The sequence below is a fragment of the Cololabis saira genome, chromosome 14 (assembly GCF_033807715.1).
Source record: "Cololabis saira isolate AMF1-May2022 chromosome 14, fColSai1.1, whole genome shotgun sequence".
Lineage (NCBI taxonomy): Eukaryota > Metazoa > Chordata > Actinopteri > Beloniformes > Belonidae > Cololabis > Cololabis saira.
In genome coordinates, this window is record NC_084600.1 from 42,554,785 (window position 1) to 42,569,191 (window position 14,407).

The following is a 14,407-nucleotide window of genomic DNA, read 5'->3' on the forward strand; positions in this document are numbered from 1 at the left end:
TTTTCTCCACATTTTGACTTTTTCCTCCACATTTTGACTTTTTCCTCCACATTTCGGCTTTTTTCTCCACATTTTGACTTTTTCCTCCACATTTTGACTTTTTCCTGCACATTTCGACTTTTTTCTCCACATTTCGACTTTTTTCTCCATATTTTGACTTTTTTCTCCATATTTTGACTTTTTCCTCCACATTTCGACTTTTTTCTCCACATTTCGACTTTTTTCTCGACATTTCCAATTTTTTCTCGACATTTTGACTTTTTTCTCAACATTTCAACATTTTTCTCGACATTTTGACTTTTTTCTCCACATTTTGACTTTTTTCTCCACATTTTCTCAACATATTACTACTAGTATTATATTGAGATTCAACAGCAAGTATTGCAGCTAATGATGCTGTAAGGACCAATCAGCTCCCAGAATGCTGATAGAACTGAAACAGAAACATCGTGGGGCAGAATTACCAAACAGATCCAGGGAGGAAACAGAGACGCATGAAATTGCTTTTATTTTTTCCCACATTCCATTTAAATTCTTTCCATTTTCGGTCTATTTCGGTTTTTAATTTTTGAGAATTTGGTTTTTAGCATTTTACGCAAATGTAACCCCAGGACAGTATATAAAGTAATTCAATATAGACAATTTATGCAATTATAACTGAAAACTTTAATGTTTTCATACCTTTAAACAAACAAAAAACTCAGAAAAGACCAGCTTGGTGAAGGCTGGGGATGTAACTTTAAAACAACAACAAAACAGACTAGAAAAGTCCTCAGATTCATATTTCTACTGGAGGAAGGGGCTGATCTGACCTGGAATTGTATGTTTTCAAGGCATGTTGTCAGTGGAAGTGTGTCTAAAATAAGTCCTGAGGTCTTTGTTGTGCACAAAGGCCCCGGAGGAACCTGCCTGTGTGATGCCGTCACCTCCTTCACCATTGTGAGAATGAGAGGAAGAGGAAGACGATAAATCTGAGAAACCCGTGTTGGCCACCTCTCTCCCTCTTCTCCCATCCCTTCCTCCGTCCCAGCTCTTCACGGGATTCCTCTGTTGATGTTTCTGCTTTTGAAGGAGCGAGGGATGGAGGCCTGAGCCGGCCATGAGAGGGAGGAGAAGAGCGGAGAGGAGGCCAGGACTTCGGGATGCCACCGGCGGCCTCGCCGCTGCCCTTCCTGCTGGCGCTGGCGGGATACGGTGAGTCTCCCAAACGCCGTCACACTCTGACACCGAGCGGTTTTGTTTGGTTTTCTTTAATCCGTGGGAGCAGAAATACTTCCTCTTATGTGCTGCTGTCAGTTTTCCCTCTTATTTAATCAGGAAGAGGAATGTGATGAGTTTCAAAGAGTAAGAAGTTCAAAAGGCTGCAAACTTTTGACTTTGCAGCCAATGAAATGGAATGTTTCCTCACGCAGCAAAGTGGTGCCAGAAAGTATGAACTATTGATCCTTATTGTTATTTAGACAAAAGAATCAGACAAAATATCCTGTTATTTTGGTCAAGTATTTTATTAATTTTTATTAAAACAACAATCTTTCCGGTGTACTAGTTTAATATGAAAGAGAGGGCTAGTGTTTTCATGTTGCATAATGGGTTTTAACATCTTGTTATAGATAGTAGGAATGGGTGATATTTTACCGTTCACGATAAACCGTCAAAAAAATTCCCCACGATAAGAATTTGTATCTCACGGTAAAAATGATAAATTGAAGAAATGAGAAAGAAAGAAAGAAAGAAAGAAAGAAAGAAAGAAAGAAAGAAAGAAAGAAAGAAAGAAAGAAAGAAAGAAAGAAAGAAAGAAAGAAAGAAAGAAAGAAAGAAATGATTCTGAAAGAAAGAAAGAAAGAAAGAAAGAAAGAAAGAAAGAAAGAAAGAAAGAAAGAAAGAAAGAAAGAAAGAAAGAAAGAAAGAAAGAAATGATTCTGAAAGAAAGAAAGAAAGAAAGAAAGAAAGAACGAAAGAAAGAAAGAAAGAAAGAAAGAAAGAAAGAAAGAAAGAAAGAAAGAAAGAAAGAAAGAAAGAAATGATTCTGAAAGAAAGAAAGAAAGAAAGAAATGATTCTGAAAGAAAGAAAGAAAGAAAGAAAGAAAGAAAGAAAGAAAGAAAGAAAGAAAGAAAGAAAGAAAGAAAGAAAGAAAGAAAGAAAGGAAGAAAGAAATATTTTATATATATATATATATATATATATATATATATATATATATATATATATATATATATATATATATATATATATATATATATATAAATAGATACTTTATTGATCCCAGGGGAAATTCAAAGTGTGTGTTATGAAATCTACTGTAAACTCATTTATCTAGAAAAATTGCAGGAAAATTGCATCTTTTTTTAGAAATATTTTCCTGTCAACCATGAAAGAGTCAATTACAAGCGTAAGATTAACCCGAGTCAAATAATTAAACTTTAAATTGAATATTACTGTTTTTCTACTCCTTTTTTTGGAGTCCTTCCCATAATCAGGTCTTCTTTCTTCTTTCAAAAAGAGACAAGTTATCGTATTTTGTTGGACTTTTCCAAGATTCTCTGATTCAATTTTCCTGAGTTAATTCTTTTTTTGTTATAATTTCATTCCAAATCCACTGATTTCTGTTTATTACTCGTGGAATAATAAAAAATAAATAAAAAAAAGAAGAGGAACCTGAGCTGAAGGATGAATTAGACTAAATTAAAGTTCAGAAAGTGTGTGAAAGTGTGTGAAAGAGGAGTGTGAGCTGAAGGATGAAGATCTTTGATGCAGCGCCAGCATCTTCCCCTTCGCAGACAATCTTTGCTCAGTGATATAATTATTATATTAATATTGATTATGGAAGAATTATGTATTTAAAACAGTTTTCCACTGATTTTGAGGCATTTTTTTTAAATGTATCAAACTAAACGAGAAATGTTGAAAATTCTGCGGTAAACTTAAATTTAAGACTAGATTAATGCTCAGAAAGTGTGTGAAAGTTCATAAAAACCACAAACTAACTGTACTTTTGTGCCGTCTCCCCTGCAGCCTTCGGAGGGCTCAGTATCTGGCCCTCCTTCCACGTTGCCCTTAGCAACCGCAGCGTGTTTGTGAACTTCAGCACCAACTCCAGCGGCGGCGTCGCCGCCGGCAACGGCAGCCTCTCCCTGGTGGACACGGACAGCAACACCACGCTGCTGAGCAGGAATCTGCCCGGCAACCCCCCGGCCGGCAGGGTGGAGTTCCACTGCTCCTGCTTCCTGTACGCCGGGACCTTCCGGTTCCTGCTGCGGCGGCCCGGCGGCCCCCCTGGTTCCCACGGTAACGGGTCGGGCCGGGCCGAGGGCTCCACCCTGTGGTGGAGCTCGGAGCTGCAGGTGCAGTGGCCGACGTTCCACCTCTCCGTGGAGAGAGACGGGAACCAATCAGGATCTTTCCAGGTGAGACGTCCATCATTCATCTGTTCATTCATCCATCTGTTCATCCATCCATCTGTTCATCCATCTGTTCATTCATCCATCCATCTGTTCATCCATCCATACATTCATCCATTCATCCACCCATCATTCATCCATCCATTCATCTGTTCATCATCCATCATTCATTCATCCATCCATCATTCATCTGTTCATCCATCTGTTCATCCATCCATCCATCTGTTCATCCATCCATCCATCTGTTCATCCATTCATCTGTTCATCCATCCAACCAACCATCCATCCATCATCCATCCATCAGTCATCCATCCATCCATCCATCATCCATCCATCCATCTGTTCATTCATCTGTTCATCCATCTGTTCATCCATCCAACCATCCATCCATCCATCCATCCATCATTCATCCATCCATCCATCCATCCATCCATCCATCTGTTCATCCATCTGTTCATCCATCCATCCATCATTCATCCATCATCCATCTGTTCATCCATCCACCCATCCATCATCCATCCATCTGTTCATCCATCCACCCATCCATCATCCATCCATCCATCCATCTATCCATTTTCTTCCGCTCATCCGTTACCGGGTCGCGGGGCAGCAGTCTTAGCAGAGATGCCCATCCATCCCTCATCCCTGTCTGGGTCTCCTCCCGGTGGGACATGCCTGGAACACTTCCCTAGAGAGGATCCATCCATCCATCCATCCATCCATCCATCCATCCATCCATCCATCCATCCATCCATCCATCCTCCCGGAGGGACATGCCTGGAACACCTCCCTAGGGAGGAGGGACATGCCTGGAACACCTCCCTAGGGAGGAGGGACATGCCTTGAACACCTCCCTAGGGAGGAGGGACATGCCTGGAACACCTCCCTAGGGAGGCGTCCAGGAGGATCCGATACAGATGCCCAAGCCACCTCAGCTGACTCCTCTCGATGTGAAGGAGCAGCGGCTCGACTCCGAGCTCTTTAAGGAGCAGCTGCACACCAGCAAGGGGCTCTGCTTGAGGGGACACAGAGCTACTGAGTGTGCTGATACTCGTCTGTGTCTGGCTGAAATAAAAGTTCAAGGATTTCTCCTCGAAACCCCGTGTCCTCTGTCCTGTCTGGTGACCCCCGGTAACATGAGATTGCTACAAGGGGCGAAATCGATACAGTGGTTTCGTTTTTCGTTTGTGGCGTTTGTGTCCACAAGGCAACCGTCTGTAGCGGTTCAAATCTGTTAACAAATGCCATGCGCGAACCAACTGTTCTCTCATTGGTCAGAAATGAATGCGGAGTTTCCTCTTCCCTACCCCAGGAAAGACGACAGCTATGGAGCATCGTAAACGAGTGTGGTTAGTTTGTTTCTGTGTGTTTCCGTGTGCTGTGTCAATTATGTTCTCACTGGAAACAAACCGCTCCAGGTCTGGAATGGAAGCGGGCCGAGAACCTAAACCTAACCTCTCCTAGGATCTCGGCGCTCTTGTTTTGTCCCGCATCCAAGCGATTGCTGTGTTCACATATACAAAACGAACCGATCTTTAGGGAGAAACACTCCCTGTTTCGGAACAACTGGTCCAAATGGGATAGGTGTGAAAGCACCCTTAAAGTCGGACTAAAGCTTCCAGAGACACTAATTCCTGCCAAACCTTTCTTCGTCTCCAGGTCGGAATATCCACGAACGAGCACTTCCAGGCGTGCTCCCGCGGTATCGACTCGGCGCTCTTCCTGGAGGTCAGCTACGTGGAGCACAACCAGATTGGGCGGAACAGCATCGACAAGGTTCGAGCCCGGACGCGCCACCCGATCCTGCCACTGCGGACCCAGAGCATTCAGCTAGCCTGCGTCTTCCCGTTCACGGAGAAGGACTTTGTCCGGTTGGCCCTGCGGTCGCCTCACGCCGCCCAGGAGGTGAAGAGCTCCGACGCCCTGCACCTCACCCGGATCTTCTCCTACAAGCTGCTGGTGGACGACGCCGGCGCCTACCGGAGCGGCTGCGAGGGGACGATGACGGTGAGGATGGTGCCTCCGCCGTGCGCTAGCATCAGCGGGAAGGTGCTGCTGTACAGCGACGCGGGTGTCGGTTCCCCGCCGGCACCGGCCGGGTTTGGGGCGGAGGAGCCGTCCTCGCCGCCGCTGGCCTACAACTGGCTGACGCAGGGCGAGAACGAGACGGAGTTCAACTGCTCCGTGTTTCACCCGGGGAAGAACAAGTACTGCTTCCGCTTCGTCTTCAACTTCAGCCGCTCGCCGAGTCCCGCGCAGGTGTGTCTGGTGGTCTACAGGAGCGCAGGTGAGGTGTCTATCTATCTCAAGTAATAATAACTAACTATACTATAATTATACTCACACACTTACCTATACATACATACACATAGTTGAATATTTCTATATATTTGTACACACATGCCCATTAAATATTTATATAAATATATAGCCATTTTCACATAGAGGGCGCACAGCGGCAGCCGCTGCCGGCTTTGCCATTCGTTGTGTATGTGCTGCCTCCGCGCAAGGGCGCAGGGTCTGCCGCCGAGGTCGGCGGGGCGCATCAGGGTGCACGCCGCTGAGTTTGCGCGTCGGCATTGGGCGCAAGTGGACGCACACCGCCGGGTTGCCGCGGTGGCAGAACGCGCAACAGGCGCACACCGCTGAGCTGCCGCTGGGTTACCGCGCAAGACGCCCCAAGCTGCTGCTGCGAATTGAAAATTTTATAATTTCACCGTGCGCCCTGTGACGGCATCTCAGCGGTGTCCAATAGGAGAGAAGGTGCTGGAGGGAGAAAGAAAAGTTGCAGCTTGTAGATCAGAGACGATCAAGATGGAAGAATCTTGGCTGTGAGTCTGTGTGAGGAGCTGTGGGATGCGAGACTGCAGGCCTATCGGGACATCAATAAAAAGGGACAAAAGTGGAGTGAAATCTCCCTGAATTTGGACATACCTGGTGTGTTTAAAAGTGGTAGAAATGTGATATTCTTTTGCTCTTTTAACAATAACATGTCAATTTAAAATAAAATATAGCATTTCCATGCCTCATATCAGGATCCGTTGAATCATTTATCAATATATGGTTATGAAACTTTTTTTCGGTCGCCAAGCAACTTGCAACAAATATGTACGGCAGGGTTGTCCAACCCTGGTCCTGGAGAGACCTATCCAGCATGTTTTAGGTGTCTCCCTGCATGAACACACCTGATTCTAATCAATGGTCGTCATTAACTCGTCATCAAGGTCTGGACAGTTTTGTTGTTGACACAGATCCTTGTATCATGGTGTGCTGAAGCAGGGAAAGATCTAAAACATGCTGGATAGGTCTCTCCAGGACTGGAGTTGGAGACCCATGCGCGCCCTGCTCTGCCCCGACTCTGCGCCGACTCTGCGCCGAGTCTGCGCCACCCCGGCGGTGTTGCCGCGTTCTATGTGAAAATGGCTTATTTATTTACACCATACTATCTCTATATTAACTCCATCTGCTCTATATCTCTATATATCTACATACACACATATACACATACATATTCACACACATACATATTTACATATATATACACATGCATACATAGATGCTCATTTCTGTACATAAATATATACAAATCTAGCCGTTCACCCAATAGTGTTATCTGCAGGCCCCTAAAGGCCGCTAAACCCCTTATATTTGTTTTTAAACTGTTTAATGTTTGGACATTGTTTTAATTCTGAATCCATTTTGTTCCATAGTTTAACTCCACTGACTGATATAGAAAATCTTAGCAGCGTGTTTCCTGGGAACAGAGCTGAATGTTGTGTGAGCTCCTCCTCTCAGGTCTGGTTAACTATCCTGCCCCCCCCTCCCCTGCAGAGTCGTGGGGCCCCTGGCAGCCCTGGAGCCCCTGCAGCGTGAGCTGCGGCGAGGGCCTGAGGGAGCGTGAGCGAGGCTGCCTGCTGCCCCCCGGTGGCCCGGGGGGGCGCTGCAGCGGCCAGCCGAGGGAGCAGTCCCCCTGTTCCCTGGAGGACTGTCCCGGCCGGCCCCCGTCCCCGTCCCCGCCCCCGGGGAGTCCCCCCCTGCTGGGGGGGGACATGATCGTGGTGATCGGCATCTCCCTCTGCCTGGCCGTCATCGCCGCCACCGTGCTGGTGACGGTGTGGAGGAGGTTCTGCCGGACCCCCCCCTGCAGCCCGGTCCGCGGGGGGCCCCTGCACCCCCCGGGGGGCCGCAAGCTGTCGGACGAGGCCTCCATCTGCGGCCACAGCCTCCAGAGGCCCAGCCTGTCCGAGGGCGCCCCCCCGCGGGGCCAGGCCGTGGCCCAGACCCGGGTGGTGCCGCTGGGCCCGGACCCGGACCGGCTCTCCCCCAGCGGCCAGAAGATGCTGCCGCCGATCTTCGGGTACGTGAGGATCTGTGACTACGTTTACATGCAGTCAAAACTGGGGTTTAGGTCAATATTCCAGTTATTGAAACATTGGGAATAATCTGTTTCCATGCGTGAGGCAAAAAGAAAGAAAGAAAGAAATGAGGCAAAAAGAAAGAAAGAAAGAAAGAAAGAAAGAAAGAAAGAAAGAAAGAAAGAAAGAAAGAAAGAAAGAAAGAAAGAAAGAAAGAAAGAAAGAAAGAAAGAAAGAAAGAAAGAAAGAAAGAAAGAAAGAAAGAAAGAAAGAAAGAAAGAAAGAAAGAAAGAAGGATAAATTCACGTTGATGAGGTTTTTGTGTAACAAACATGGCGGATCTGAGAGCGAGATAGATTTATAATTACAAAGTTGGAGTTGAATTGGTATTTTTTAATCGTCATTTTTATCGTTATCGGGATAAATGCCAGAAATTATCGTGATATATTATTTAGTCCATACCGCCCTTCCCTAATACATGGTCATTAATCATTTGGGATATCTGGATCAAACCAGCGACGCATGGAGGACGTCATGACGCAATTCCCGTCATTCCCACTTCTTCTTCCTGTATCCAAATCCAAAACAACAATAACAGCAGCACGGTGGATAATCAACAGCCCAGTAGAAGTCGCCTTTTCCAGCGTTTTCCAGCGGAGCTTGATCTGGTCTGGTGTTCGTACCAAATCCTGCTTCGCGCAACTTTTTGCTCACCTTTTTGTAAATCTCGCTATCAGAATCAGGTTTATTAGGTCAGCTTAGAAAACTGTTTTTGACTTCAGATACACCGGCGGCGACACGATGGTATTGTGTGCCTGTTTTTCCAAGGGTAACACTGGGATAGGGGGGGGGGGGGAGAAAAAAAACATCTTCACACTGAGTATACAGTAATACACAATGTCAAGGTGCAAAAAACACCTCGGCACACAAAGCAACAGACATCATCACAAGACTTGCATGTGGGTGTATGGGTGTGTGTGTGTGTGTGTGTGTGTGTGGGGGGGGGGGTCCCGGCACAGTACATCCAAGTGATCGCCGGGACTTCGTGGCGCTCGAATCCCGGAGACTGTTGGGGGGGGGGCTGATAAGAGGGGGGGCCGAGGAAGGCGTTGAGAATGAGGGAGGTGTGGTTATCAGTAAGTGTGTCTGTAGCGGTAAGTCCGTGAACTTCGCTCCGAGCTGCTCCTCAGCCAATGTCCTTGATGTTATCAGTCGGCTCGGTCAGTTCTGACAACAGTCCACAGATGACCCTGAAGAGGGGAGGGTTAGTGGGGGGAGAGTCCCTTGTTTACATTCCACCAGGAAGATTGTGACCAGAGCGATCGGCCAAAACCGCCCTGTCAAGGCCAGATTATAGAATCAACAATTATATTGCAAAACAGACAGACTCAGTTATTTTCCGTCTGCCTTCAGTCTCTGGTTCATCAATGGCGACTCCAATCAGACGAATTTGTGATCAATTCCCGCCAAGCCGAGCTTCCAACTTCTCTAAGGTCTTATCCATCTTGCCAATTAGCTCAAAGGCCGCTGCTAGCCTGCGATTCTGTTCAAGAATCGCATCCAGCTTACGGCTTTGCTCCCCCAACGTTAAAGTCTGAGTGTTGATCGCCGAGCTTATCCCCTCAGCCACGTCCGGCAGCTCTGAAAGAGCCAAAACAGCTGTTGATGACTTACGCGTTTGTTGGTACTTTCTACCATCTACAAATGTCAAAATGTTCATATCTTTCATTACATTTATGAAGTGATTAGTCTCTTCCTGGTCTTGCGTTTCTCCATGTTTATAAGAACTTCCTGGACTCAAAAGACCAAGATTCCTTGCAAAAAGAACATGCGCAGAAAACAAATTCCTGTTTTTTTGTTTTATTTGAGAGGGGAAGGTTTTTTTTTTTATTGTGCACTTCGAGAAAAAAGTTGAAATGTCAAGAAAAAAGTCGAAATGTCGAGATTAATGTTGAAGTACAATTTCAAGAATAAAGTCAAAATTTCGTGAATAAAGTAGAAATTTAGCCTTTTTTCTCAACATTTCAACTTTATTCACGAGATTTTGACTTTTTTCTCGACATTTCAACTTTTTTCTTGAAGAACATAATGAAAAAAAATCTTCCTCCTCTAAAATATTGTTTTGATTTTTCCCCTGCCTGGCGCTAATACTCTTAGGCAATACATGACCAAATATTCGGGTTAGAAAAGGAGGAACCCAGGGGTCATATTCAAGTTTTTAATAACCGGAATAAGAGCAAATTCCACTTATTCAAAGGGGTTATTGGTGTTTACATGACCGTGCGCAACCGGGTTATTGCTAATATTTTGGTTAGAAAAGGGTTATTGACTGCATGTAAACGTAGTCTGTGTGTGCTGGTTCTGTCGCCGAGCCGCGGTAACCACGGTAACCACGGTAACCACGGTAACCCCCCCCAGGTACCGGCTGGCCCAGCAGCAGCTGAAGGAGATGAAGAAGCAGGGCCTGAGGGAAGCCACACAGCTGTACCACGTCTCGTCCAGCCCCGTCCCCGACACCCTGGCGGAGACGGACGCCTCGGCCCCCTCCGCCCCCTCCGCCCCCTCCGCCCCCCCCACTGTGGGTGCTGCCACCCCGGACCGCCTCAGCCCCAGGGTGGACCTGGTCCTGGGGCCCCCCGTCTCTGCCCGGGCCGGCGGGACCAGGGGCGCGGGCTCGGACTGGCGCGAGCGCACGGCCGACTGGGTGGAGATGGTGGAGAGGAGCGGGTTCGCCGGCCTCAGGGGGGGCGGGGACGCCGGGACCGGGAACTCCTACCCCAGGAACCCCAACTTCAGGCGCACCTCCAGCTTCACGGACCCCAAGCTGCAGCAGGCCGTCCCGGGGCCGTCCCGGCCGTTCAGGGAGAGGAGCATGACCCAGGTCAGCCGTCCAGCACCACACATCCACAAGTCTCACAAACCCAGAACTCATGGAACATACTCAATACCAAGTTTTTAAGTTGTTTTATTCAATGTATGGGTGGGTGGGTGGTTTGATGGACGGACGGACGGACGGACGTCCGTCCGTCCGACCGACCGACCGACCGACCGACCGACCGACCGACCGACCGACCGACCGACCGACCGACCGACCGACCGACCGACCGACCGACAGACAGACAGACAGACAGACAGACAGACAGACAGACAGACAGACAGACAGACAGACAGACAGACAGACAGACAGACAGACAGACAGATAGATAGACAGATAGATAGATAGATAGATAGATAGATAGATAGATAGATAGATAGATAGATAGATAGATACACGTGTGTAACCCGGTGGGTTTCCTGAGGTTACACACAGTGGTATGAAAGAGTTTGGGCAGCCCTGATCAATTTCAAGATTCTCCTCTATAAATCATTGGTTGTTCGGATCAGCAATAAATATATAAATAAATATATCACATAGCAGACAAACACAGTGATAGTTGAGAAGTGAAATTAAGTTTACAGGATTAAAAGGAGTTATGTTTTGTTGGGATGCCCAAATTTATACACTGGGCTGGGGAACTTCAGCTGATGTTCAAGGTCCACCAGCAATTGCCAGTCTCTTGCAGACATCAGAATGCCTGCAGATGAAGTTCTTCTGGCAGGCGCTGCCGTGTCCCCAGCTCTGACAAATGTGATAGTTTTCTTGGTAGGTTGGAACTGTTTTGACCACACCAGTCCTGTGCTGATGGCTTCAGCGATGGTCTTAAGGACCTGGTCATGTCTACACCTGTACCGTCCATCTCCAAGTGCCCTTGTGCAGCAACTGAGGATGTGTTCCAGGGTTCCTCGCTTGGAACATAGTGGCCATGCTGGTGTCTCTGCTATGCTCCATATGTGCAGGTTCGACGTGCTTGGTAGTACATCATACACTGCCTGGGTGAGGAATTTGATACGGTGAGGCTCGGCTTTCCAGAGCTCAGCCCAGATCACTCTTCTCTTGTCCAAGCTCCCTGTTGCTTCATTCCCACTGCCTTGCAGGTTCTTGTTTCCTCCACTGCCGCTCTCACCTCCTCCTGAACAAGACGTCGCCCCCTCCTTCCCCTTGGTGTTCATTTGGGGAGTTTGAAAGGATCCTAGCCCAGCTACACCTCGTGTGACCACTCCCACCAGGCTCCTGTGACGCAGCCTTGCATCTGCCTCTTGAACTGCTTTCTCCGCCCTCCATTTCCTGCCAGTCCTCATTTGGATCCCTGCGTTAGCCACCTTCGAATCACTTGGGTACTTGTACTGAACCACTTCTTTGGCTCTGGTCACCTTGAATTCTTCCTCCAGGGATTTGAAAGGCAGTTGCAGTTTGTTGGTGTTCCCGTAGAGTGCGATGCTGCTCAGGCTCCTGGGTAACCCAAGCCATCTCCGGAGGTGGTTGCTGACCCTCTTCTCTAAGGTCTCCACTGTAGAGATAGGGACCGCATAGACAAGGAGGGGCCAAAGGATCCTGGGAAGAATGCCATGATGGTACACCCAGGCCTTAAACTTCCCGGGTAGGCCTGACTTGTCCACGGCTTTCAGCCAACCATCCAACTCAGAGCAGGCTGCCCGGATAGATGTTGTATCTCTCAGTGAGCAGTCAAAAACCTTCCCCAAGCTCTTGACCGACTATTCTGTGATGGTTGGGATGGCTGTGCCTGAGATGTTGCACCGGAACTTGCCCTCCAGTTTCCCTTTCCTCAGGACCATTGATCTGGATTTGGCGGGTTTGAAACACATCCGGGCCCACTCCACCAGCTTCTCAAGTCCCTTCAGAATCCACCGGCAACCTGGGACCGATTCTGTCATGACTGTGAGGTCGTCCATGAATGCCCTGCTGGTTGGTTGCCGTTGTCCGGATTTCGTGCGGGGCCCTCTGCACTCTGGCTCAGCAGATTTAGTGAGCATGTTCATGGCTAGGGAGAACAATGTTACAGAGATGGTACACCCTGTGATGATACAGATCTCCACCTTGTGCCAACTGGATGTTGTTGCTCCTGATGAGACCCTCATCCTGAAATTGGTGTAATAGAGGGTATGCATTGACGTCACTTTCCTACTGGACCACGCCCCCTTAAGTGGCAAAAATGGCTGCAACTAGTAGAGAAACTGTGGAGAAGACGTGATAACAGCCCATTATCAGCTTAAATTAAAGGCAATTGGACTTGACAGTGACCCGTACAGTTACCCCAAGAACCAGTGGTCCATGGACATTAATATTTGGCCACGAATCAACTTTCCTGATATTTATATGTACTTAATTACATCTGTTCTCTCCAGGTTGGATCTCGGACTCTGCCTGAAGGAAGTAGTTGGAGCAGGGGAAGGTGGGAGAGTCCGCCCCCCCACCCTCAGCCCATCCCGGAGCACCGGGTCTCGGACTGGACTAAAGCCGGACCCCAGAGACCCGATCAGAGGAAACCCTGGACCGAGCTCAAGAACACGGGGACGAACACAAACGCCTCTTCAGGACCCGGGAAACCCGTGAGCACCGCGGAGAGGAGGAACCGCTGCGACCCTGCAGGTGGGGCTGGGGGTCCAGGCCCGGGGGGTCCAGGGCCAGTTCCAGGCCCGGGGGGTCCAGGGCCAGTTCCAGGCCTGAGGGGTCCAGGGCCGGTCCCAGGGGTGAAGGGTCCAGTGCCGGCCTCAGGCCCGGGGGGTCCAGGGCCATTTCCAGGACCGAGGGGTCCAGGGTCGGTCCCAGGGGTGAGGGGTCCAGTTCCTGTTCCAGGACCGAGGGGTCCAGGGCCGGCCTCAGGGCCGAGGGGTCCAGGGCCGTCCCCAGGGCCGAAGGGTCCAGGGCCGGCCTCAGGGCCGAGGGGTCCAGGGCCGTCCCCAGGGCCGAAGGGTCCAGGGCCGGCCTCAGGGCCGGGGGGCCCAGCCCCACACGCCCCCCACCAGCTGAGCTTGGACCGGGCCGAGCAGAACTGGAACCGCCGGGGCCCGTCCCCGATCCAGAGGAACATCCTGGCCCGGAAACTGAAGGAGGCCCAGTCCAGCTCCGGGGCCCGGGGGGGCCGCCAGCGCAGCTCCAGCTTCAGTGCCGCCCCCCCGGACCCGAGGAAGGCCCGCTGCAGCTCTCTGAGCATGTCCGGTGACATCACGGCCGGGGGCGGGGCCTCCCCCTACAGGCTGACGGAGGCGGAGCAGAGGATGCTGGACCTGGACCTGGTCCCGGTCTACGTCCGCGAGGAGGACTAGAACTCTGACTGGACCAGTTACATCTCACCCCGGCTCAGTTTTAAATACACTGTAAATTAAAAACAACTATTTCTACTTTAGAAAACATCTTCCTTTTTTGTTTTGCATGTTTTAATCATTTGATGTTTTTGTTGATGTACCACCGGCTCTATGGAGGTAGATTTGTTTCTTAATTATTCAATCAAAATAAAGATTGCTTCAATCAAACAATATATTTTCAATGTAAAAAAAAATCACTTCAATCAAAAAAATGTATTTCAATCAAAGAAAAAAAGAAAAAGAAAAAAGAAAAAGAAAAAAATATTTGAGATTCAAAAAAATGTATTTGAACACTGTTTTTCTTTGATTGAAAATGTTTTCTTTGATAGAAGTGAAGTTTTTTATTAGAAGCAACTTTTTTGATTGAAGTAGTGTTGTTTTTTGTTTGGGCCATATTATGGGTAGGACATTTGTTTCTTTATCATTTAATCAAAAAAGTTGCTTCAAAA

At 48.4% G+C, this 14,407-nt stretch overlaps 1 protein-coding gene across 1 annotated transcript; it reads left to right on the forward strand.

Moving 5' to 3' along the window:
* The first annotated feature begins 804 nt into the window (after positions 1–804).
* LOC133459388 (thrombospondin type-1 domain-containing protein 1) lies at positions 805–14,020 on the forward strand. Its single transcript, XM_061739279.1, has 7 exons — positions 805–1,194; positions 3,014–3,405; positions 5,059–5,686; positions 7,231–7,756; positions 10,173–10,635; positions 12,999–13,471; positions 13,580–14,020. Exons 1-7 carry the CDS (start codon positions 1,143–1,145, stop codon positions 13,917–13,919), a joined length of 2,874 nt encoding a protein of 957 aa, XP_061595263.1. The 5' UTR covers positions 805–1,142; the 3' UTR covers positions 13,920–14,020.
* The last annotated feature ends 387 nt before the right edge of the window (positions 14,021–14,407 follow it).